At 35.4% G+C, this 27,677-nt stretch overlaps 1 protein-coding gene across 1 annotated transcript in view; it reads left to right on the top strand.

The window, feature by feature from the left end:
- LOC117675273 (uncharacterized) overlaps positions 1-27,677 on the top strand; it is a 176,914-nt gene that overhangs the window by 17,071 nt on the left and 132,166 nt on the right. Inside the window, exons 2-3 of the mRNA XM_034433755.3 lie at positions 13,367-13,467; positions 24,205-24,277. Of these exons, the coding sequence (XP_034289646.1) occupies positions 13,367-13,467; positions 24,205-24,277 (174 nt within the window). The remainder of the gene's footprint in view (positions 1-13,366; positions 13,468-24,204; positions 24,278-27,677) is intronic.

The following is a 27,677-nucleotide window of genomic DNA, read 5'->3' on the forward strand; positions in this document are numbered from 1 at the left end:
GAAAATGTAAATAAAGATTATTTTTTTTTTTAAAAAATAAACATTCCCCTGAAGGACTGTTTGTGAAGCCTTGCAGACTGTGAATGACAATAATTCACAGCTGTGTAACTAAAAGAGGTTTTGGCGGGACTAAGACTGCATTATACTTTCTAAGGAAGCCTAGGTCAGAACAACCTCTATATTTTAGGCCCTGTATTTCCATAGAAAATAAACATTCTTCCAAACTACATAGATTCACCTTAATGGCTTTTTTCCCTTAGCCACATTTCCCACTTCAGACTACAGGTGGATAGCTAGCTATCCCATGACTAATGGGATAGGACAAGATTGTTTTTCTTCCTTATGCTTGTATTCCTTCAGAAGAGACATCCTGCTAAATTATAGCCACTCAGATCATGTTGCTATTACTGAGAACAAATGAAATAAAGAAGGTTTAAAATGGTAAATATTTTGTTACAGTTTATAGCTGGTTCTTACTTTCAAATATAGCATATTACATTTAATCCAAAACCTGTTAATAATGATCTAACTAGAGGGACCATATCACTGAACCTCTTGCATCAGAGAGTTTAACCCTATTGTTTTTTGCTAACTATGACTTTGTGATAATTCACCTCTCAAGCACTGAGATAAATTTTGTCTAAACTGGGATTAAGAAAAATGGGGAGAACAGGTTGTTTGTCCAACTTCATCTAAGCCATGGGGGTCAAACTCACAATGTCACATTGCCGTCATGTGACGTTTTGTGATCTTTTTTCCCATCGTGGAGCTGGGATGGATGTGGCCTGTATGTGACGCATCCGGCCTGTGGGCAGCCAGTTTGACACCCCTGATCTAAGCTGTTGCTCAAAGTCAAAGGCTAAATTCAAGGACCCAGCTCTTTGAAATACTGGAAAAGTCACAGTACAGCAGAAAACCAGCAATTCTAAGACTCATAAGCCACAGTCCTGAGGTACAGTCTATATGTCTTTTTGCAACCTGTGTACCCTATCAGACTAACAGCAGATTGTCTCTCAGTGGGTGGAGTGCTTAACAACTGTGCATTTTTACTATAATGAAGATGTCTGGCTTCAGGCTCTTGTGTATGACCTTAGACTTTCTGGCCCTCATTCTGCTGACTGGTAAATGTTTTAAAAGTTCAAGGGAATCAATGTATAAAGTAAATACTTTATTCAGAGTATTTGTAAATCCTTCTTTCTTCAGAATGAGAGCTATGAAAATTGTAGGAATAGGGGTGGCATCAAAGAGACGTATAGGTGATACAGTGAGTCAAGATTCAGCTTAAAAAGGATGTGTCCAATCCATCCTATGTAGTCCATGCATTCAGTATCAGTAATGTAAGGGAGGTTTGGAGGAGAGAATCATGCCACATTATTGGCTGTCCTTGTACCATTCTTTTGCTGCTTCATCTGTAACAGTGATGTCTCAGCATCTGTTATCTTGTGACTGCCTAGAATGTTAATCATAATTGCCTCCTGGTTACTTTATGCTCCCTTTCCATCTGTTTATTTTATCACACTGTTGTTATGTTGTTTCGTCTTATAAACAGCAATTCTCTGGAGCAAACGTATGTTTGGGTTATTTGTATACAGTTGTTAGGACAAAAAAGCCCAAATCTCAGACTCATCCATCCTCACTTTCACTAGTGCTTCTATAATAAATTAATTATGAAAGGTCTGGTTGAGGCATTGCAGTTTAAGCTGATTCCAATTTCCTGGGCAATGAGATTCCTTGGCAATATTGTGTTAACACCCACATTGTGTAGCTATAATGACAAATGTACATGTTGCCACATAGAAGTTATGTGGAATGAACTGCCCCCGGAAATACGTAAGATCTCCGACCTCCGGGTGTTTCGCTGCGCACTAAAGACCCTGTTGTTCCGCCAGGCCGGGCTATTAACATAACGATTTTAAATTGGGGTATTTTAAATTTCTGGGATTTTAATTGGAGCCTAATTATTTAATGATTTTAAATTTTAATTGTTGTTTTGTTCTGTGTTTTTAATAGGCTGTACACCGCCCTGAGTCCTTCGGGAGAAGGGCGGTATAGAAATAAAATTATTATTATTATTATTATTATTATTATTATTATTATTATTATTATTATTATTATTATTATTATTATTATATCAGCGGTATAGGAACACTTCAATCACAGCTGCAGGGTAATAGTATGAGAACAGGTTTTCCTTCATTAAATTGAAATATTTATTTCAGGGGAATACAACATCATATCCACGTGCAACTCAAAACCATTGAGTATATTTCCCAGAATCTACCAAAAGGTGTCACTGAATGTAATATGACCAACGGGAAAAATATTATCTATAATAAATGTTTCTAATTAATGTAATGTGACTTACATTGAAATTGCAAGTAAATCAAATTTAGTTTTACCCTGGCTCAGTCAGTCAGTCAGTGTAATTACTTAGTATATCTTCAACAAGAAGTGTGGCTTTTAGACTGAAAAGAAATTAGTATTCTTCTGATTTAATTGATATAAACTTTTAAATGAATCAATCTAACAGCCACTGTTACTTCTTCACAATGAAACATGTCCTCATTTTCTCTGCCATTATCTTACCAAGAGATATTGTACTAAGGACAAATCTACATTTATCTTCCTGCAAGATAAGCAGGAATTCTTCAGATTAAACCTTCAAACCCAAGGAGTTTATTACTGTATTTTCTGTATATTTGCCCTTTTGCCTTTGTTCCACTGTGACGTTCAAAATTACACATGAACAGTTTCCAGAAAATAGCCTTGTTAGTCTATTATTCCAAGAAAAACAAATATAACATTAACTTTCATGGATCACACACAGTCCCCTCTATCAGATACATAAAGCACTGTCCTGGGGAAGCATATTATAGATATGCTACCATTGTTGAGAAAAGGGAAAGAGAACAATAATATGACAAATTAGAAACAGTGAGAACAACTGATATTAGCCATCAACAAAACAATTATTGGGTGTGACACAAAGATGTTCTTGCATTGATGAGTTGAATTTCATCCCAGAACATCTGTGCTAGAATTAATTAGATGATTTAACACACTTTCATATGAATTAAACAGACATCATGTTTTTCTTATTGCACTACATATGGTAATGAGATGCTCACTTTTTCTTTACATGGTGATTCACTCTGTCTAAAACTGATGGTGCTAAGAAAAATTTAGTATAAAATGTACCATTATTGTTACAAGCAAGACAAGTTCACACTCACGTTCAAGCATGAGAACTGCCAGAAATCAAAGTAATTCATGGAAAATGTTGAGTGGTTTGACTCCGAGACTGGAAAATCAATATCTGACTGGAAAATATTACACATTTAAAATGGATATCTATTAGCATATTGCTAAATTAAATGGAAATTAAAGAACCTAACACTAAAAATACAAAGCAATCTCATAGAGTCAGACCATCAATCCATCTAGCCAGCATTCTCTATTTTGAGTGGCAACTACTCCCCAAGAACCTAAAGTGAAGTTTGTTCTCAGCTTTGCTATTTGGCAAATATTACAAAAAGCTGCCAAGGCACAAATTCAGACCATCTGTATGTGAGGAATGTGTTCAACCAGTACAGTACAGCAACATAACAGAGAATTATATGATCTGGAATTAACCAATGGAACACACTGAAAATATACAGGAAGCATGCACAACTATTTGCACAACATACAATTGTTGCATGGAATCTAGTTTATTAGCTGGCTTTAATTAAAAAGTCAACAAATTCACAGAGGTTAGGGACCCTCAGGAACTATTAGCTATGGCAATTCAATAGAATCACTACGCTCAGAGGTCCTCTAAATATCTCAAGAGAAAACTTTGTGCCAGGTTTCCTAAGAGCATTTAGTTGCTATTGGGAAGTGATACAGGGAGAGACTCTTTACACACATTAATTGCTGTTAATTAACTTTTCCTCATATTAGCAACTTCCCAAGCTTCCAGGTCGCGGTTATACACAGCACAGGCATTCTTAAGAACGGCAACTTGCCGGATTCAATCTATACACTTTTTAATTTGGTTACTTCCTGAAGAGTTTGATGTCTAAACTTTACAATGCAACAGAGGTCTATTGTAGATATAATCCATAGTAACTTAAAATGGGAATTACAGTTGTAACTTTACTTGGTGACCTCATCAAAGTAAGCAATCAAAATGCAGTTGGTGCTGAGATCATCTATCATGAACCTTACATATGACATGTTACCTAATCCCATCAGGAAATGCCTGGATTGCATTGACCTCTGGAATCTATTGAAAACCTGTATTTTGAATCAAACCCTATTTTACAGAAACCTATATTTTTTTATTTTGCAATAAAGAAAACCCTAATGAACTTTTGGTTGTTGCCACTGTTTTGAAAATCAGAACCTTAAAAGTGGGGCGGGGGTGGGGGGGAGAACTTTTCCAACTATATCCTTCTCTTCTGATAGTTTAAGACAAATATTTTTGCAAAATCCAATTGGAAACACCCTTTAACCTATTAGCAAACAATTAAAAATGAACATAGTTTGGGCCCTTTCTGAATGAAATAGGGTTTTTTTTTGTTTTTGATTAAATTTGTGTGCAAAGGTTGAACAACAGGTCTGCAGCTGAGCAAAGACACCCTTCCCCCCCAAGGACTACAAATACACACATATACAAAACAATATTCTGGGCAAAGAGAAAAAAGCAGGTTGTGGCTTAAAACTTCTTCCTGCATTTAAGGTTCTCTTTCTGTGTGTATGCATGTTTCTTATTAAGCTTTGTAAAAATACGTGTCTTTAACTTTCAGAAAAGTATGCTGTGGCTTAAAAGTTCTCCCCACCTAAATTTAAAGTGATTTCAAAAACTCAATAAAAATTAAAGTTGGTTAGACCTTTATTGCAAAGGTGGTCAAAACAAGGCTTTGCTTCAAAATACTGGTTTTCAGTAGAATCAAGCCCTAGTGTTTCCAGAGATTAACACAATCAAGTAAAGAGTTGTATTAATCATTAATTTTAGGGCAGGTAAGCAGCTTTTTTTGATGGGACTAGAAAACATGTCAGATCCGCTAAGGTTTCTGACCTGATGACACCTGCAACACCTGGGGTTTAATTGTCTGCTTAGATGACATTACTGATTAAAACTACTGATAAGCTCTCATTTTAAGTTACTTTATACTACACTACTTCTCTGAATTGTACTATCCAGCTTTAGGAACTTGTAGTTTTAATCATGCCATCATAAAATGGACATGAGAGACTGCTACAGATTTCCAGTTTTGCATTGTACTTACAGTATTCCATCTGGTTAGCATAATCTCAGAAGTAAAACAGAAACAGGCCAAAATTTGTGATGTCAGGAAAACACATTGTGGTATTAATGAACTATCCCGTTACATAGCTCTATTAAGCACTGGGTGACACACAGAAACATTTTCATGGTAAGGGACTCTCTAAAAAAGCCTCTCTGATCAATCAACTGTCCTATTCAATTAGAAAAGAAAGTGATCACCTCTCTTCCTTCAGCCAAAGGTGTCCTTGGTTACAATTGAGGCTTCATCCAACACTTCTTTGACAGCCATTAAGTGTGACCTGAATCTATACAGTACTGGGACCGAACTGAAAAGGCTGTGGAAGAAACAAATATCTGCTTTTCTCTTCACTGTTCCTCTCAAAACCCCAATATTAGAAAGGTTAGTGTGCACCAGTGGTGGGTTTCTACCAGTTCACCCTGGATCGGGTGAACTGGTGGTGGTGGTGGTGGTAGGCTCCGCCCACCCACCTGGATGCTTCTGCGCATGTATCATGCACATGCGCAAGCACCCACGAGCGAACCAGCAGCGACGGGTTTTGAAACCTGCCTCTGGTGTGCACTAAACACCAATGCAAGAAACCTAAACTGCCCACTTAATGTTTGACATAAGGCATCTGCAATATACAAAAAAAATTAACAAAGGAGAATACTTTTAAACATGCGCTAATTCCCACAATACAGAGCAAACAGTAGCTTCTGCAACGGGTTCAATGCCACACCTGTGCTTGGTGAGTTTTATAGCATGTACTGGTCACCATGCCTGCTATGTGGATGCTGAACTGTTGAGCACTGTTGGCCTTTTATCTCAGCAATACGCTTTTCTTGCATGCTCACCTTTTACAGACCTCACTTCCACCCCAAGAGTTAAGCTATCTATCTAATGAACTACATTGTTTCCAACATTTGTGGCCGTTTATTATCAAATGGATGTTCATTGGTTGTGCTGACAGAAAGACAGGGTGATGGATTAAATTTTGGGAGAAGACAAAATGAGCTCCCCCAAAGAGAGCCAGTCAGCAATTGATCAGTTTACTCACCATGTGGATTGTGCTCAGAGATAAAAGGGAAAACCATTTTTCCCCTTTACAAAATAAAAGCACTCAGTTGAATTACTCAAGCTCATTTTCAGGTACATAATACTAAAAAGTATTCCCGCCCTATTAATTTACAATGTAGAGATGTTAAGGAAATTAAAAGCATAAATCATATTAAATAGGACTACGCTAAAGTTCAGTTATACTAAAGTAAGCTGTTTTTGCTTACATCAGTAACCTGAATCCAGGATCCAGTCCTTATCCTCCCCATCTTCTGTCTATCATGTACCATTATGGGTATTTTTGAAATTGGCAGGACATATAAAGTACAAAACTTTGAAAGAGAAGGGGAAAGAAGGTAGGATAACTTCCAAAGTTATGTTTCAGACTGTCTTTTGTGTTCCACTGTGCATTACTTCCAATATCTTGTGCAGTTATAGTGCAGAAATAAGGCCTGGAAAAAAGCTACGGTATATCTAAATACAAGCTGATTACAAGCAATGATCCATGCTAATGCAATGTTCATGTTGCTCTCCAGAGATAAAGTCCCTGGCAATGGTCCAATAGTGATTTAAGCCCCCCACCCATGAGGGCAGAAATCTTACTCTAATAATTCATAAATAACTTTTCTTCTTACTTTAATTGACCTTTAACTGCTTTTAAGGGGAAAAAATGCTAAAAGATGTTATATTATGGGAGGAACCTTGTTATAAAATGTTGCCCTCAGCAGAAGGGAAGAAGTCCATTTATAAATACAGCAATGGGACCTGACCTGCAAAAATCTATATGAACACTAGATGGTAGCAAAGAGTTATCGTTTTATATAAATCTTTGCTGCCATCTAGTGAGCACCTGGAGTTTTGGAGTCCAGACTTGGTAACTTTAGTTAGCACAAAATGGCAGTCAGAACTAATCTCCTTGTGCATAATCTAGTCCTGGTCTTCATGATGTACAACTATATTTATCCAATGTTGCAATGCCATTCAAATGTTGATTTTACCACTGCTGAAAGCAGACAATTAATTACTACTGTAATTTACAAAAATTGATATTCTTCTTTACAACACAATTCTAACCAGTCAATAATTACATTCCTTAAAAAACTTATTTAATCAATGTGTGTATGGCATTCCTAAATGATATCATATTCCCAGATTTCTTTCTAAACTTGTGTCCTCATGTCTGAAAATTATAAGCATCCTAGTCCAACACATGTGGGTAGTTGTTATGTTTTAAAATGTAGCAAAGAATTGTCTGTAAGACATCGGCTGCCTGAACGTGGAAGTATAATGAGAAGACAAAGTAGATTATTTTACATTTAAAACAATAGTTTAGGTTTTTATTCAGTTTGGGGCTTAATTGATGCTTTTTTTTTCATGGAATCCATCAGCAATTTTTCTGGAAGTGCAAACGCATGGCTTTTAGTCATCCATTTAATAAAATTAATGTGGACTCTCAGCTAGCATGCTAGAGAAATGTGCTGCTAAAATAAAAATAATATAGATGGTTAATGTTGTCTGAGTATGCATCTATTCTTCCAGGATTCGGTGAATATTATTGATAAAAGCACTTGCAAATCAACCATTTTAGATGTAAAATAGCTTACAGTAGCAGGTTAACTATTTCAAACATGCAGTTTTCCATACCTGCCAAGATTTGTCAGCAAGAGATTCCTAGTTCTTACAAGGGTGGTGAACCAATGTCTTGACTGTACTATTTTAAAATTAGTTTACTTAATATTCTGTCTTTCCAAACAGTATTTTTGGACTTAGAAATCAAGAAGAAATCTGTTTGCATGTATTTCATTTTTTTTTCTTGAGAAACGTATATTCTACTTGAAAAAAATAGTCTGTACTGTATGAATATTAAACAATTTAAAGGACCCACTGAATTTTGAAATAGTCTAGCCCAAGATCCTATAGCAAAAACTAGAAGGGACAAGTTGGTCTTTGACAGGAGCAACCCCAAATTTAACAGTATTTGGCAAGATATGCTGACTGTTGCCTGTAAGGCTCTACATGGCATAAGGCGAGGATCATCTGTCTCACTTTCCAAAAAGCAGCAGGGTTGGCATGTTCCAGATTCCTTTCATTTGGAAATGTTATCTTGTGAAACCCAGGAGCTGTGCCCTCTCTGTTGCAGTGTCTGCATTATGGAATAATGTCCCCCAATAAATCAAAATGATGCTCATCCTTCTGGCCTTTAGTTAGACATTTAACACTTGAATATTCCCCCAGACACGGGGACTGGAAGGTTAAATCAGCTCTGTTGGTGGATTTGTTGTTTGCATATGTATTGTTGTTGTTGTTGATGATGATGACGATCTCACAGTCAGCTAGGTGTTTAGACTACATTTGGCATTTTTACCCACCATTCCCAAGAATCTGATTGCCTCAGTAACCACAAAGACCACAATGCTGGTTTACGACATAATTTTTCAACTTTGATTTTCAGATCTTGATACTTCATAATCTTCTCAAATTCTTTTTCTTCTATTCTGCTATTCATTTTCGACTACTATTTCAACTATATATTCCTAGCAATTTTTCATTACTTAGTATATGGTATTTTTTGTCAGGCACTTGAGTGAATCATTTTGGTGACTTTGTTATGTTGTTGTTTATAATCAGTTTGTGTGATCTTCTTGCATGAGCTGAATATGATCAAGTATTTCTTCTGATTCTTTGCACAATCTGCACTTTGAATTTTTGTAGATGATTTTTCAATTATGGCCTTGATTACATCAGCTCCAATAGTTTGCTTTTAAGCCACCAAAGTCAATCTTTCAGTTTCATTTTTTAATGTGCCAGTTGGAAGTTTTCACCAGGTTTTATCCTTATAAATATTTACTTTCGCCTTGATCTTTTGTAGAAATTGACCATATAATGCTTTTCCTTGCCAATGTTTTGTGTTTCCATCGCATAATTTATGTTTTGTTTCCTGTACATTCAGTATATTTCAATTTTTAACTTTAATAATTAGCCAATGCATGCTTCTCTTCAATAGTTTGCTTGTCCTGAAGCAATCCTCTGCCTCTATTTCAGATATAATCTATAATATATCAGTATCATATGGGGATATATAATGATGGTGTTTTCACTGTTCAATTTTGTCTATTGCAGTTTTCTCACTTTTATTAATATTATTATCATTGGTTTCTGTTGCATTATGGTTTTTTCATTTTATTTCTCTATATGCCACACAAAGTCACTGCTGTGAGGTGAGCAACCCTATAAATTAGTAAAATAAATACAAAAAATAAAATATTCCAGATTATACATGATATCAGGTAATATTTGATAATAGCTGACCACAGTAGCACTTAGTAGTAATAGCAGGAATATTTTCCAGCTGAAGCCTATTAGACGGATCTTTGAAAGATGTGATATTCAGCAATTAACACTTGATAGTACCTGTCAGCTGGCATGCAATAGAAATTAGTAAATTCTACAAGTATTTTATTAATTCATTGAGTCAATCAAAACATTTCCAAGGTTCAAATTGAACAGCATAAACATACTATTTGGCATGAATAATTCTACTGCAACTGCTAAAGAAGAATGTGTTAAATTAATTTAATTTACTTATTAGTTAAGATGCCTGAAGAGTCTGTGTTGTTTTGATTTTATCACAGCATATGTTTATGTAAAACCTCTGTATACATAGAGGTTTTTTATAGTGATGAAAAGATGAACATCCAATAATCTCAGCACTGCAAGAATACACTTACACATATTCCCAACAGCTGTCCTGGAAGGGAAATATAAGAAAACTCCATATGAAACCCAATTCTGCCTCTGTGATATGAGTGCCATTGAAACCACAGCTCATGTTCTTCTGTATTGCCAGTTCTACAGGGACATTCATCAATGTTGATTACCTGTTTTTTATTTAAATTCTAGGACTACGGTGCTTTTATCTGCACTGTTAAATAATAAAGATAAATTTATTTCTCTAAAAGTAGTTTGGTGTTTTTTTTTTACATTGTGTGTGAGCTTCACCCACAAACACAACTGGTCAGGGGAAACCTTTACTTTTATCAAAAATTTATTCTTCATTCTCAATTCAATTTGCATACCAGCAAGATGAAATATTCTTTCATTTGGATGTTACAGTTTATATCCCTTTCTACCTTGATGCAGAATGGAGATTGATTGGGAAAAATTAGATACTGTATCTGTAGCTTCTATGTATATTAAAATATGTGATCTGAAGATGGGGGGAACATACATACATACATACATATTGGAGGGAAAGAGAAAGAGGGGGAGAGGGAAGGAGGGGGGGGAGAGAGAGAAAGATTGAGATTAAATTGATATTGTAAATGTACAATAAATGTTTCCTTCTGCTGCCGCCTGAATAAATGCATGCCTAAATATGGGGACATCACATCTGTCATTTAGTGAGAAAGCTTTGAAGCCATTTCTTGGCAAATCATGATTGTTGAAACTACTCATTTATGCCAAGCCTGGCACATGTTGTTTGCGAATGTGACTGGGTATTCAGGCAGCTTCTACAGCTGCTACTTGTGTGTCTCAGTGGGATAAATTTAGCTGTGTAATTTTTTAACGACTCTGTTAATGGGGGGTATTCTTCTGAAGTCTTATTTTGGCTCTTTGCCCACTCTGCATTATGTATCCACCTTAGGCTTTCCAGGTTCCATGGTCCTTCCTAGACTTTGGCCTAGCAGATAGATGTTCCCTTATGCCAGTGCTCAGTTTCACCTGCGTTACAACAGACAGCAGACGGGAGTTGCTCCAACTGAACATTCCTTCATATAGACACATCTCCAAACTTAAAAATAAAGCATTGAAGGAGTATAAAAGAGGTACCTTATCAACATTCAGTTGCCTGAGACAGAGTCATAAATCTGCCAAGCCTAGTGACTTAGTACCATGCCATTTTAGCACATGACACAAGAAATTTCACAAATACACTTTTCCCTCTTTGGCATGAGATAGATAGATAGATAGATAGATAGATAGATAGATAGATAGATAGATAGATAGAACCAATTAAATAATTTGTAGTATATTGCAATGTGTTTCATCATACACATGTTCAGCTATTTGCAGCAGATGGCACATACTCTCTTATAATCATATGTATCACTAGTTCTGTCACTGTTTTGCCAAAATTGTCTCCCCGAGAGAGAAACTCCTTCTCCAGCTGTTCTGAAGAGGGGGAGAGAGATATCTTCACAGATAGGCTACATTCTTTGCAACAAAGTGGAGAAACAGATTGGAGGTGTGTTTTATCTGATCTGTTGATCTTGCTTCTTTCTTCCACAGTCTTCTCAGCTCAAGGAGAAGAAATTCCTGCCAACACAGCACCACAGGAGGTCCTTCCCTCTTTAAAGACCTTCCTGTAATATCTTTTCCAAATGCTTTAACCCTCTTTTCCTTAGCCAAATCATTTTGTATTCCAATAGGAACATTTCTATTTTATCCATCCAACCCAAGATTTCCAGAACGATGCAGAAATAATGTGAATAATGGTGATAGTTATAATTTTAGTGATGTGATACTGATGAGATTTAATTGGAATTGTCATAACCAGCCTCCCTCCCTGAGAAACTAAAAAAGAAATTATCCTGCATTCATTTAGACCAAATCTTATATGCAAAGGTTTAATTAGAAGTATTTGCACACACAATTCTCTCTCGCTCTCTCTTTCCCTCTCCCTCTCTCCCCCACCCCCTCTCTTTTCCTACATCTTCACAAATGCACTATGAATAAGTACTCCCAAACTTCCCAGGTTGAGTTTCTTCGGTTGCTTTCTTTGTATGGCCAACTTGTGTCTCAAATACTCTAGGGAAATGTTGGGTAGAGGCAGTGATTTTGTAGGATCAATCCTATTCCAACTTTCCAGAGATTTGGATTTAATGCTATAGCAGTAAAGGATCTCTGACTTAATGTTCTTCCGTCATCTGTTCTCAATTGAGAAGGCAAAGGCAAAGCTGATATGAAAAGTGTTCTCTCAAACTGCATGTTTTGTCCCTCATAATGAAGTATCCTTATCAACTCATTCTTGATCATACTGTAGAGAAGGGTTGTGGACAAGATGAAGCATCGTGTCTCTATTCCCCCCCCCAATTTTTAGCTCACTAACACCAGTTTAAGGTGTCCTATTCCAGTTGTCCCATTCTATATGTAGTCTTGGATATTTCCTTAAAATAATACAAAATAAAAATAATGTAATGTCAATTGCTGAAATCAAACTTTTTTGTGTCAGCAAATATCTTCTTATTTGACTTACATTCTAAATTTCTGTATTCTTAAAATTACAAATAGAAAAGATTTTTTTCCAAGAAAAGCAACACATTGGATTGTGCCCAAAATATAAAACACAACATATACAAAACAATATAAGTATTGCTGCTATTATCACTCATTAAGTCTAATTATAGATCATATAGTCAAATAGTCTGGATAAAACGTTTGCTTTTTTCACAAAGAATATTATTGTTAATTATAAACTGGATGTAATATTACCCATAATTAAGGTAACAACCAATACATTGTTTGTCTTCCTGCCCTTCTTACTCATATTTAAGCATTTTAGTCATCATATCAGATCATACTTAACCCTGGTTAAAATGATCCCCTGAAAATCTCAGAAACTTCTCCATTAGGTTACAAAATGGATATTCAAGGATATTATTGAATTCATTCTGATCTAGAAATAAGAGTCACTAATAATAACAAGCATGGCTGAAAGTTCACAAACCAACTGATGTCACAATTTATGTGTGATTATTATTATTTATTGCTACACCTATATGTTACCTGACTCCCAAAAATCCTGGTCAACTCACAATTAAACAAAACGAAGAAGTCACAGTAAAACCAATTAAAAGGAAGGGGGGAGATAAAAGATGATAAGAACGATGGACCAGATGGAATGAAACAAGATATCTTGCTGTCCTTCAACACCTCTGCTTCTTTAATATTGCTTTAAAAATATGAATCAGTGTGAATCTACAAAAAAATCAGTTGTTGACTCAGAATTGACATACAGATGTGCATTTTTGTAACAGATGTGGCGCAATTCAACAAAGCTAGCATGGTGTGCAGAATCAAGCCTCAGAGATCAATTGCAGAAGTCATTGGACTATAGGTTCCTAGATCTGCTAACTATGTAAGTTTTTCCACTTTCTTCACATTCCATAATAATGAAAATATTTTAATGATTATCCTCAATAAATATATAGTAATAGTTTTGAAGAAAGTCTACTTGAGCAGAAGTTCTCTACCTAGTGATAAAGCAAATTATTTTAGGAACTGAAAGTCTATCACAGTACTGTATTGTTTTCATTGAAAAGAACAGGAAATATTTGCACACCCAAGGCTTAGGACCAAACATGACATTAGCACAGTACTAATTACAGAAAGTCTATTCTGTTTTTCTCATGAGTGCCTCTAAAGTACTAACTGCAATGGAAATGGAGATGAGACTTTCTTCTTTGCAAGAGACTATGCAATCTTTATATTTTTGCAGGTCACATCTGAGGGAGGGAAGGAAAATCTCTCTGCCACAAGGCATAGAAAGAGCTTTAGAAGGACTTGTCCAATTTATGCTCCAGCAAAGTTATTTCAAAGAGTAGGAAAAAAGCTCTGTAGACAATAAAGGCTTAGATATCTAGCAATGTACATATGTGGAGAGTGAGTTCAGATAAGAATGCTATTAACAAACGTCACCATTGGAGCTGGAGTTTAGATGGGACTCATCACTTCAATTTAGTACTCTTTGATAGCTAAACATCTAAATAATGTAAAAAGACATGGCAGAACAGTTTTTTTAAAAAAAGAATAGCAATTCATTTTCTTCAGGGGCAGCATCCCCTCCTTCTTTCTAAATTTAAGCTGCAAAATGTAAGAAGAAAATGCAAAGCTTGTTAAATCAAGGAGGAAGAAATATCACAGAATAAAGATCAAGAGGATTACACATATAAAGAATGGAATGAATAGAAGTTAGTATAACCCAACGACATCCTCATTTCTTCTCTCCTTGTCTCATATATTCAATAATTATTCTAACCACACTGTTTAAAAAAACTCTGTATCATCTGTGTAACTGTACCTCATAAACCTGGAGAAAGAGCTAGTCTTCCTGCACTAGTTTAATTCCTCAATAAATCTTTCACACAATGGCTTCTTAAAAGGCAAAACTATGCTCAGAATAGTATACTGTAATCCTTGTATTGTTAAGACTAAAAAGAGGATGCAAGGGTCACTCTGATAGGCAGAACTAATGAACACATTATGGGTAGAAGGAAATCTACTAGGCTGAAGAACAATGAAGGGAAAAGTTGCACTTGAATACTTAGGAGAAGGAGAGAGGGTGAAGGAGGAAACCCTAGAAAGGGCAGTCTGCTGACAATAGCTGACAGTTTGCTAAAGTAGTTCTCAGACTGTTCAGACAATCCAATTATCATATGATTAGAACACACTTATCTACTGATGGGATTGTGACTATATGGAGACAATTCTTGAGTATGTAAGAAGCACCAGGCTTTTTAATGTATGCAGCCTCTAGGACTACTTAATTAATATAAAAGGACATATCCCACTGAAATATAGTTTTGCTGCAAAGCTGTTTTCTTTATTATTATTATTACTTCTCTGTCCTTCAACTTCCTAGTGCATTATTCTACTTCTCATGATTGCAGAAATGTGCCTGATGGTAGAGCAAAATGGTCCTAAAGGAGCCTCTTTCTACCAGCCAGCCATGAGCAAGGAAGTTCATACCAAGATGGGATGCAGGAGATGCCTTGTCTGCCTTTAACAGATTTGCCTCTTGTATTCCTTTGAAACGGAGGGGTGAGGAAGCAGTGGTGCTACCCCCCCAACCACAATGATAATAACCATTTTAAAGCTTGTGTATGAGGCTATTTAGCTAAGATACTTCAACTGGACGGATAAAGAAGGAGGAAGAAGAGGGAGAGGGAGAGGAGATGATGTTCTCTGGGAGGAGCTGGGTGGTGTAAAAAAGAGGATCTTGATCCTCTTTAACTAATGAAAGACTGAGGCAAATCTTCTGAACTTCTAAGATGCTTGTTCATTTGCTTTTTTAAAAAAAACAAAGGAAATAAGTCTTTGTAATTCCTTTTTCCCAGATACTCTCCTTGGGATCAGAATGTTCAACTGGGATGAAATGCTCCTCCCCCTACCATTTTACAAGTCAGATTTATTCCTTTTCTGTATAGTGGACAAATCAGCCAGTGTAAGGGGAAGGAGCAGAGCTTTGCTGGTTGCTGTTCTTTCTCTAAAGAGTGGAATGCAGCCATTTGGGAAATGTGAGGAACCCTTTGCTGTGCACTGACATAACTGGGGAACAACATGAATAGGCTAAAACAGCTTAGAATGGCAAGTCCATCAACCCTATTACCTCCTGAATAGAGCATTGGAGGAACTAGAATTCAGCACAGGAAGGAACCCACAGGGAAGAAAGAAAGCCTGGAATCCTGCCCCAGGGTCCTGACTGAGAGGTGGTTTTCTTGCCATGTAGAGTCTAGCTGAAGAGGGAGGGCAGCAAAGCAAGAGGAATCATTTTATCTTTTGTGAATTGCACATGTATGATTAGGACTGTGCTATTTACAGCGAATCAGAATGGAGAGGCAGACCATAGGATGGGATTGGAAGAAGGACAGAAAACCTCATACGATGTATGTTCCTGTCAATCAAGGACAGGTAGCTAGCATCACAACCCTGGAATGGGGACAGGCCTTCAAGAGTAGTCATGTTGGATATAAAGCTATGCCCAACCATAAACTCAGGAGGAAAATATTCAGGGAGATTTGTAAAATGAATAATTTGCATATCTTCAGTCTAACTATAGTTTTCTGAATTATAAAAAGCAGAAATAGTTAATTTGCCAGGTGTCCACTATTTGAGCGGACAGTCCGCTTTTTTCACATTATGTTCACTATTTTTTTTCACAAAATAGTGGACATTTTTTTTATTCAAAAGCTTTATGATAAAATTAAAATGTAATTTAATATTTTACATATTATTATAATATATTTGATGTTTTGAATTTTAAGTAAAGTTTTGAAGTGATTATTTTAATACATGTTAAAATGTTTGTAAGAAAATATATAATTTAATTGTAAATTTTTTTTTATTTTTTTACTACTTAATAACCCCCCCCCCCCGCTTGTCCGCTATTTTTTGGAAGCAGACCTGGTAACCCTAAATATGGATGTTGAAATCTATGTCGTATCCTCATTCATTACACAATATTAAAACAATATTGTAGAGCATCATAAACAATACATCTGATTAAGTTTATTAAAAAATTATCTAAACAACAGCATGTGTTGTTTTCTATGTTCAAATAAGTATTTGTATTTCTTTCCATGATGGAGCCATTAAATACCCTATTTTCTTATTGTCTTTTTGACATGACATATAATGGATACTGTTCTTGTTTCTGATCTGTTTTACAACATATTTCTTGGACAGCCAAAAATATGTTATAAATAAATATACAAATATTCCACAAATTTGGCCTTTCTTATTAGTATGCCTTAAACAGGATACCATGCAGAATCTGACTCATAACTTTAAACTCCTCAAAAAGTTATATAGTTGGCTTAAATTTTGTAATTGCCCACTGAAAAGACTTAAAAACATTTAACATTGTGTGGCAATAACTGAATTATGGTGGAAGTGTATCTAGGCAACCTTAGCTAATATTGAGTAAGAACATTTAAACTTAGTTAATAAGTGGATAGTAAACCAGTAGGAGATCCAGAAGTATAGGCTAGACTGGGAAGGCAATGACAAACCTGTACTGTGTAATTTTTAAGAAAACAATGCGGATGTGCTAGTGTAGTTATCAGGAATGTAGTTACTACATTTGATTAGTTCAATGACATTTCCAACAAAAACTTTACATAGCATAGCAAAGCACAGAGTCCTAGTTTTGTCCCAAATAATTCTTAATGCATCCTTTTGGCCATTATTCATTATCATACTTAGCCTACTTCAGTCCTAGTTAACTGGATGGAGTCATCTATATAGGCCTAAATGCTCAGACTTCCCCTGCAAATGGCTTAAGGCACCCCAGCTGAAGGTGAATGTGTGTGCATACATACAGTATGTGTTTATGGTATGTGTGTATGGTTTGTATGTATTTATATATCTATATGCCAAGCTATGCACACACATACATTCAATTCAACACACTATAATTCAAATTGGCATATATATTTTTTTCAAATAATAATTTGGTGAAGAGTTTACTAAATATAAACAGCCACTCACTGACATCAAACTTTTCATTTAAGAAAAATATGTCTTCTCATAAATGATCAGCCGGTTTATTTTTGAGAGCAACCTAGAGTGCATATTAGTAAGAAAGAAAGTTATATGTAGTGATAGTTGGAAACCTTTATTTTCTATAAATGGAGGTGAATAGAATATATGAATATTCTAAGACTAGGAAAATGGCCAGTATCATTAACATCCTCGCTGGCTCTTTGGCTAAGATCAAATGTAGTTCTTGATCCCTCAGGCAAACATAACTGGCTTAATTAAAATCAATTATAGTAGATCTCCATAGTCCATTCCAACTCTGTTATTTTGTTATTCTGTTAATTACTGGATCATGAAGATTAAAGGTTTTTTATAAATATTTTTCCCATTCCCATTTTGTTATTACATTTCCAGGAGAGACACTCATAAAATCTGGCTCTTGTCAAAAGGACAAAACAAAAGTAATGATGTTTTAACATAAGGTACAACACTTAAATACTTGTGTGCAACATTACAAAACATGTACAAAAGGATCAGAACATGGATTGTGACAGCATAATACCCCTCTTGTCCCCTCTTGCCCCCCTCAGAAGTTTCTGATTTCCAGTGGTATCCTGGCTTTCAATTTTGTTGTAAATTGACTCTCAAAACAGTACCATTGTGTCAGCCTGAGGGTTTTATTTCTTAAGCTCTGTATTTGTGTGTGGTGAAGCTGAGCTTAAATTTCTACCTTTTCACCCAGTAGTATCCCTACATTGTTTAAATGAGATACCTTTTCTTCTGCTGCTGTTGACAGTTCCTATCATAACAATCATCTCTGGGATATCTCAGAATTTTACAGAGTGAGATAATCATATATTAAGACAGATTCTGGACAGTTGGTCAATTGGCCTGTTGTACTGTGGAAAAGTGTGATCATAATTTCATCGGGTCTGATAGCATCATAAGTCCTGCCACTTTATTCTGTGCCTGTTCCCTCTATCTCTTTGACTTGTGTGTTAAAAGGGTGAAACTAGTCCATCTATCTGTACTGAAAAACATAAGAATGGTACATTATTTCCCATATTGGCAAAATTAGAAACTGTAGAGACAAGACCAAACTTCCATAAATTCAAACAGTAATTTATTACAGTTTTACATCTACATGTAGCAAATTTACTGACTATGTTGAAAGCCAGTTTGGTAACAGTGGTTAAAACACCAGGCTAAAAACAGAGAGGCCATGCCTAAGGCAGAGCCTCTTCCCTCTTCCCAACTCCAAGAAGAAAGCGGCAATGGCAAAAATTACTTCAGAAAATTTTACCAAGAAAACTACAGGATATCAAGGAGTAACTAGCTGACTGACCATACTCAACGCACAGTCCTCAATGAAACAGCATCTACATGGAGGAAAGCATGCAGTGGAGTATATCAAAGTTCTGTCTTAGACCAGTACTCTTCCACATAAATGATTTAGATCAGGGATGTCAAACTCAATTTCATTGAGGGCCAGAGTTGTATTTGACCTCAGGGAGCCAGGGTGGGTGTGGCCAGGATGGGTGTGGCCAGCTCAACATCACTCATGTCAGGGGCACCACATGCAGCCTTCCTGAGCTCCATTTTCACTGGCAGAGGCACCGTGGGCCAGTCCTTTCCTGTTTCCAGGGCGGCTCTGTGGGCCAGATCTAAGCACCCCATGGGCCAGATCTGGCCCCCAGACCTTGAGTTTGACATCCCTGATTTAGATGAAGGGATAGAAGGGGGGACTCATCAAATTTGCAGGTGACACTAAGCCGGGAGGAATAGCGAACACTTTAGAAAATAGGCTCAAGATCCAGAAGGATCTTGACAGACTTGAACACTGTGTTCTATCCAACAAAATGAAATTCATAGTGAGAAAAATAAGGCTTTACACTTAGGCAAGAAAAACCAAATGCACAGGTATAGAATAGGTGATACCTGGCTCAACAGGTAAGAGGTATTTAGGAGTCTTATTAGATAATCACCTAAGTATAAACCAGCAGTATACTGCAGGTGCTACAAAAGCCATTGCAGTATTAGACTGCATCAACAGAGGCATAGTATCAAGATCACATTAGTACTGCTTTATACTGCACTAATAAGACCACACTTGGAATACTGTGTCCAGAAGAACAAAAATGATTAGGGGACTAGAGGCTAAAACATATGATGAACAGTTGTGAGGCTATCACAGAGAGGAACGAGTCCAAAGCACCTGAGGGCAGGACAAGAAGTAATGGATGAAAGATTATAATTTGGAGAACTAATCTAGAATTAAGGAGAAATTTTGTGTCACTGAGAACAATTAATCAGTGGAATGACTTGTCGCAGAAGTTGTGGGTTCTCCATCACTGGAGATTTTCAAGAAGACAGTTATTGTCTGAACTCATATAGGATCTCATGCTTGAACGAAGTGTTTGACTAGAAGATCTCCAAGGTCTCTTCCAACTTTGTTATTTTGTAATTCTGAGACAATGCTTACTTGAAAGCATACACCAATACAAAAATTTCCAACTATATTGAAAGATGGCTTCAGTTACAATACATAGATCAAATTTCATAATCAGCTTTAATAATCATTTTCCACTTCATTAACACCAGTATATTTTGAATATTGAGAAGGATAACTTGACACATAGCCATGCATATTCCATGATGATCCACATCTATCCAACTCAATGATACCAATCCTTCTATGTGATATTTTAACCAAAGCAGATTTGCTATTCAAAGCAGCAAAGTCTGTTATTCCAGAATTGGGAAAAAAGTCTGCATAGGATCTTTTAGTGCTCCTGTTTTTCCACCTTTATGTCAGCCCTTGATTTCTTTTTTTCTGACTGAGACACATATATAGGACATATATTTCCTATACTTCCATAACCTACAGTTATGATGTAGAGAAAAGGCAGATAAGGCAGATATTGATTTGAAGTAGGAAATAAATAATGGGTGGAATAAAATTGCTTATAAATGTATGGGTGATATAGAAAGAGAAACAGCTTTGTCAGTCCCTTCATTAATAATTGCCAAGATATCCAGGTATGCATTTTACACTATTTTTACTTAGCCACAAACCTCAAGATGAAGTACTAAAATGAGCACTCAAAAAGTCATTTCTAAGGTTTGTGAAATTAATTCCATGTTCCCAGAATAGTAAATGTCTAGTTTAATCTAGTCTAGTCTAAAGGATATAAAGTTATTTTATTTTATTTTATTTTATTTTATTATTTTATTTTATTTTATTTTATTTTATTTTATTTTTTTCTTTTCTTTTCTTTTCTTTTCTTTTCTTTTCTTTTCTTTTATTATTTTATTTTATTTTATTTTATTTTATTTTATTATTTTATTTTATTTTATTTTATTTTATTTTATTTTATTTTATTTTATTTTATTTTATTTTATTTTATTTTATTTTAATCTTGCCTTTATTATTTTTTTATAAATAACTCAAGGTGGCAAACATATCCAACACACCTTCCTTTTCCTATTTTCCCCACAACAACCCTGTGAGGTGGGTTGGGCTGAGAGAGACTAACTGGCCCAAAGTTACCCAGCTGGCTTTTATGGCTAAGGTGGGATTTGAACTCACGGTATCCTAGTTTCTAGCCTGGTACCTTAACTACTGCATCAAATTGGTTCTATTAGATTAGGTCTATCTATTAGATTTTCCTCGGGCAAATGGAAGTCATTATGCTTCTACAAAGAGTTCTTGGTTCCAAGTCGGGAACATTTTAATTCTTTTTTTAAAAAATTCAAATTTAGTTACCCAAACTACAGTTGTGATACTAAGAATGCACCTGTTCTTCCCACAGAGTCAGAATGAATATTATCAGTGGTACTTAAGAAGTTGAAATTCTTTACTATTCTCCTCTGCACCTACTATGTCTGCATTATTTCTGATTATAACACAAGATAGGAATGAATTTTATACAAAGAAAGCCAACAATTCCAAAGCGAGACATTAATAAGATTCCTAATAGCCATCTGCTTTTCAGCAATATGAAAACTGTTTCATTCCTCTTTATGCTTATAAGAAGTTATTGTATATGCATTGATTTGTACTATTTACTCCAGGGATTTACCTTGGAGAAACCTTGTGAAATAACTAGGAAGTTGATAATAGTTGCATCTCTATAAATACAGTTAATACTGAATATGATCTAGTCATGCTATTGATTCTTGTATTCTAGTTAATGACAATAATAATGATATGTATGTTTGCAGTTGATGTTAAATGGGACACCCATGAAACACATCTTACTCTAAACATATAAATGTTGACAAAAGCATTCTCTGTCAGAATTTTTTTTTTCTTTATAATGCATCACCTGGGGTCATAATAATGATATTCTGTACTATCCAGTTGTATATCTTTGATGCTGGATGAAAAAGGACAATTATTTTATAATCCAGGATGAATAATTTTTACTTTCATAAAGAGTATAAGAAAGGTGTTGTTTGCTTTGTGTTCTCTATGCACTCCACACACAGAATTTTGGTCCTACTGAAGTATATCTAGAAAGCTTTAGAAATGAAATATTTAATGTTTATCACATCAATACCTTAGTTCAGTGAGTTTTGTGATTCTAAGGTAATTGTTTCTATTGTTTGTTTCTCTTTTATTGTTATTACTTTCCTCTTAAACTTTCCAATTTCCATGTTGCATTTACCACTGCACTTCATGCCATCTTACTTATGATATGTGCTTTCATCTCCAGCATAAATTTCCCCACCAGCTGGAGCTAACTTTTATTTTCAGCAATGTGTCCTATGAAAGGCAAGCAGACTCAGATCCCAAAACATCTGCTCTGTCAGTATCTTCTTAAGATGGAATGGTGGCTGATTAAATCTCAGTATAGGGGGGAATGTCACTGTGTGCTAAATATCTTCTGTATGTAGTCCAAGCAACAGCAAGCCAGTAACTAGAGTTCCAGTATTTAAACTGATAGAATCTCATTCTCCCATCTATAGGCAATATAGCTACAACGTCTTGCATCATTAAGCAGAGTGGAATATACTCCTCAGGTTTACTCTATAATATGAGTATCCCTTGAGACAAGATACCTGTTTCCAGATCTTCCCAATGCCCTTTACAAGAAATCAATATTCTAGCTTGTTCTTTCAACCCATAAATAGAGACTTGATCCTAATCATAACTGCTTCAGAGGTTTGGAGGGTTAGATCAAACTCATTGCAAAGATCAAACTCATTTCAATGTAATCCAGTGTATTGATGAACACTGGTAGAGAAGACTGTTGCTCTCAATATTTTCACTTCCCACACTAGTTGCAAGATCATCCCAACCTTTTCAGTTCCCAACCCAGAGCCTTGAAGAATGGGCAGGAATGTAACTTTTTTAAAAATCCTAAAATTTATTATGAGATAATAAACATTTTTAATGTTATAAGCAATTTAAAAAATGGTCTGAATAAAAAATGTTTTGAGCAACTCTCTAAACTATAATAAAGGAATTTGGTTGACCCCCACTGGTAGTTAGTTCCACAAATGGACCCTGCTAACAAAAGGCAGAATTAATGTGACTGTCAAATGTATCCATTGTTGGGTCCTATAAAAGGTATCGATGATTCAAAAATATTAGATGGACTATATGGGAATAGGTTGTTCTGCAAGTAATTTGATCCTGACCTAGCCTAAGTAAGTCCATTGCGGATGCCAGGAACTGGGCTTGGAACTCAATGGAGCAGATGTTTCAATCTGAGGAACCTTCAGGAAGCTCCACTTACTGCCCATGCTTCTGGGCTGACTGCAATTTCCATATTATGCTCAAATGCTATCCCATAAAGAAAACAATACAATAATTCAGACTTGAATTTACAAAGTCTTTATATTGAAAAAGGTTTTTATGGAAGCTTGAACTTCCATTTCTATTTTCGATGTGAAATAATTTTGTTTTTTTTCCCTACTAATTTTTCCACTTGATTGTTTCTTCATTCCATATACAATATTTCTTTGACAAACAGCTTTTGTCTGATTACCGAAGCCATGTAATGAATATTTAGTTACTTCCTAGTATGCCAAATAATGGATCTGGATCTGTGATGATCTCTCTCTTTTTCTCTCTCTTGGGAAGAAGAGATGTGTTTTGGATCTCATGAAAGCACCCTGTTTTGTGTGAACTTGAATTAAGATGTGACTGCTTTAAGAAGTCAGCTCTTTAAAGGTATTGCAGCTCTTTAAAGCCATATATCTTTCTATCAGGATCACATAAAGCCTTTAGAAACATGGGTTGCTTTAATTAATAACAGAGAGATGCTATGTTTAAATGATGTCCAAAATATTTTAAATCATTTTTCCAGTAAGCATATCATAGCAGGCAACCTCACATTTTCCTGAGAGTATTGTGGAAAGTTGTTATTTGAATGAAGACTCATAGAAAAAATATGTTAGAAGATTAAGACTCAAACAAAGCACTGGTGTTTAATAAGTGGAAACCTTACATCATGTTTCATTTCATCTTATGTTTTGACATTTACAGTAGATCAATTCAACATTAGTTTTAAAAAGATTATTGAATGTATGTGGTGATATAACTAAGATTTTTTTAAAAAAACTTACATGCTTGGAGTTTTGTTATTATTATATTGGTCTCTTGTAGTTTTGAATCAAGAAGTAGCATCTCAGATACAATAAAGAAGGCTGGAATAACAAGTTATGATCTGGACTTGGTAGTAAGTAAAATTAATAATTTGTTTTAGCAGATCATCTTAACAATTTTTCTCCTTAAGGCATTGATAGGCATATATCTAAAGTGGTATGGATTGATGGTAATACAGTAAACAATTGTAAATACTTGTAAACCGTCGCATTTCTCAGTCAAATACTTTTAAACACCTTAAATCTGCAGTTGCTCTTGTACAGATTTTATATGTGTTTCTCCACAAATCATATTTTTCTTTACAACTTACATAACCACACCTATCATTTGAAAAAACACAAACAATAAAATTTTATAACTGGAATTCAGATCAATGATTATCATTTACTGAAACAAAATCTATTAATCAACCTTTTAATTATTTTTATACTCAGTTACATCAGAGACTTCTGCAACTGAATAGCAAGTTACTAATTTGATAGAATTTATTGAACAAAAGAAATTTTCCGGGAACATAAACTATATATTGTTTCAACCATCCATTATTTCTAAACACAGCCACCTTACAGGATTGTTGTTTGGGGGAAAATAGGAAGAAGTAGCTTTAGAGAATAAAAAAGATGACCTTGATAGAGATAGGCCAGGTCCATTACCAAAGTGACAAGGGGAAAAATGTGGGTTAGGTACAAAATAAGATGACAGCATAGGCAAAAGACTCAGGCAGACACCTTCCTGATCTACATGAATACACATGTAGTGGCTGGGAGTGGGAAATATAGCATAGTCAGACTTTATAGCCAGTATTAATACCTGCAGTTTTTGCCTTTGTATGGAGTTGATTTCTTGGTTTGATTTACATTGTAGACTTGACATTGAAAAGCATTACGTATGTATGCTGCCTTAAATTGTACAAAATAAAGTTGGGTAATAAATGTATTACTAAATATTTTTTTAACAAACTTACTGACACCTATGTTGTTGAAAAGCTATAATCAATAATTTAATCTTCCTATATTTCTTTATTGTAAGGCCAAATTCATAGTAAGATTAAAACCTGAGAACAATCCTATAACCCTTGCAATCTTAGCTGGTATTAAGGGCTAGATATATTAACTGCTAGGCATATTTATTTAATGATAGGTACATAGTTGTGATTTAATCCCAAATTACAACAGGAATTCACATTGTGGTATAACTGAAATTTGAAAATAGTGGGGAAGATGTTTATTGGAATAGTTGGACTAAACAAGAGATCAATACCTTAAATCAGTTTATTTTTATTTTATGGAAGTCTTCTAGTCCAAACCCCTTCTTGAGCAGGAGACCCTATACCATTCTGGACAAATGACCAATTGTTTCTTGAAAACCTTGGTGCTGATAGTGTATCCACAGCATCTGGAGGAAAGCCATTTCACCGATTTTGTTTCCAAAGTCAGGAAATTTATCCTTAGTTCTAGGTTGGATCTCTCTTTGCTAATCTTCCATCCATTATTTGTTGTCCTTCCCTCAGGTGCTTTGGAGAATAAGTTGATCCCCCCCCAAACCCTTCTCTGTGACAGCCCCTCAAATATTGGAAGACTGCTATCACGTCACCTCTAATCTCTCTCTTTGTTAGACTAGACATAGGTAGTTCCTGCAACTGTTCATCACACAGTTTAGCCTCCAGTCCCCTAATCATCTTTGTTGCTCTTCTCTGCATTCTGAAGTTTAAGTCCAAAGCATTTCCTTTCTCCATTAATTAGGTCACTTTGTTGAATAAGGTTTATTTGGCATCATCTGTTTTTGACAACCCATGCTGGCTTCTAATAATCATCTTGCTGATTTCTAGGTGCTCACAAATCTGTTACTTGTTTCTCTTTTATCTTTTATCTCGCCCTGAGTCCTCAGGGAGAAGGGCGGTATATAAATTGGAAATTAAATTAAATTAAATTTAAATTTTCCAGAATTTTCTCAGATATTGATGTCAGGCTCATTGGTCTGTGGTTTCCTGGATCCATTTTTTTTCTTTTTTTGTAGATTGGAACCAGTGGTGGGATTCAAATAATTTAACAACCAGTTCTCTGCCCTAATGATTTCTTCCAACAACCATTTCACCAAACTGCTCAGAAAGTTAACAACCGGTTCTTCCGAAGTGGTGTGAATTGGCTGAATCCCACCACTGATTGGAACCACATCATCTCTTTTCCAGTTCTCTGGTAGTTCCCCGGTACACCAGGAGCTTTGAAAGATTTTGTTCAATGGTTCCAAGATCACATCTTCCAGCTCCTTCAGAACCCTGGAATGTAATCTGTCTGGTCCTAGTATTTGAAGCCGTCTAGGGTAGAGAGGTGTTGTCTTTCCATTTTCTTTCCTAATTTAATTTATGTTCCTATTCTGTCTTCTATCATACTGTTTTGGTAAATTGGATTTTTTTTTCTTTTTGCATAAAGACAGATGCAAAGAATGAATTAAAGCAGTTCAATCAGTCTCTAATTCCTGACACCGGCTATTTGTTGGTAGTCTGTTTTAGTTATGTGTCCCTCTTTCCATTTTTTATACTTGGCCTTTTTGTTTCTCAGTTTATCAGAAAGTTCTATATCAATCATGCTGGTTTTCTCTGGGATCTCTTATTTTTCTTTTTCACTGGTATTGTGCTAGATTGGGCTATTATATTCTCATTTTACAGAGTTTCCCAAGCTTCTTGAGTTGTTTTCCTCTTTAAGATTTTCATCTATGGAATCCTCCTAAATTCTCCCTCGGTTTATAGAAATCAGCTCCCTTAAAGTCTAAGACACTATTACTTGTGCCTGCATTATGTCGAATTCCAAAATATCATGATCGTTCTCGCAACTTCAACCCCCCTTTATCATTTCATCCTATTAATAAGATTTATGTCCAGTATAGCTGACTCTCTAGTTCTCTTCTCTACACTTAGGATGAAAATATTTTCCAAAAAAGTTCTTCCCAATCTTTTGAGTTATAGTCCAACCCCTGCCAGAAGCCCTTCTGGTAGGTATTGTAGACCATGGCCTAGAAACCCAAAGTTCTCTTGATGGCATCACTCTTTAAACCAGTGGTTAAATTTGTATAAGTAATTTTCTGTGATTTTGTTTTGTTTTTTAAAAAGTTTAAATCTTGAATTTTCTCCTAGGAGGTTCCCTTGCAAATCAAGCCACTTTAAAAAGATTAGCCAAAGTTTTGTAGTCAAAACAACTGTGATAGAAAATGTAAGCTGCTCTTGGAGAAAGACACTAATAAGCACTCACTAATTCTAATTTCAAAATGGATAATTCAAGTGATCCAGTCTCATCAGCTCTTTGGATTTTAAACATTTCTCAAATGCAACTTAAAATTCAATACAATATGCAAAATGAAATTCAAGATGACAGTTTAGAAATCCATTCATCTCATTTCTCCTCTTTATATCTTCCTGCTACCAAAATGAAATCAACACAGCCAAGATGTCAGAATGGTTTAATTCTAACACGATAGCA

Source organism: Pantherophis guttatus, chromosome 1, assembly GCF_059756535.1.
Source record: "Pantherophis guttatus breed Tessera chromosome 1, ASM5975653v1, whole genome shotgun sequence".
Lineage (NCBI taxonomy): Eukaryota > Metazoa > Chordata > Lepidosauria > Squamata > Colubridae > Pantherophis > Pantherophis guttatus.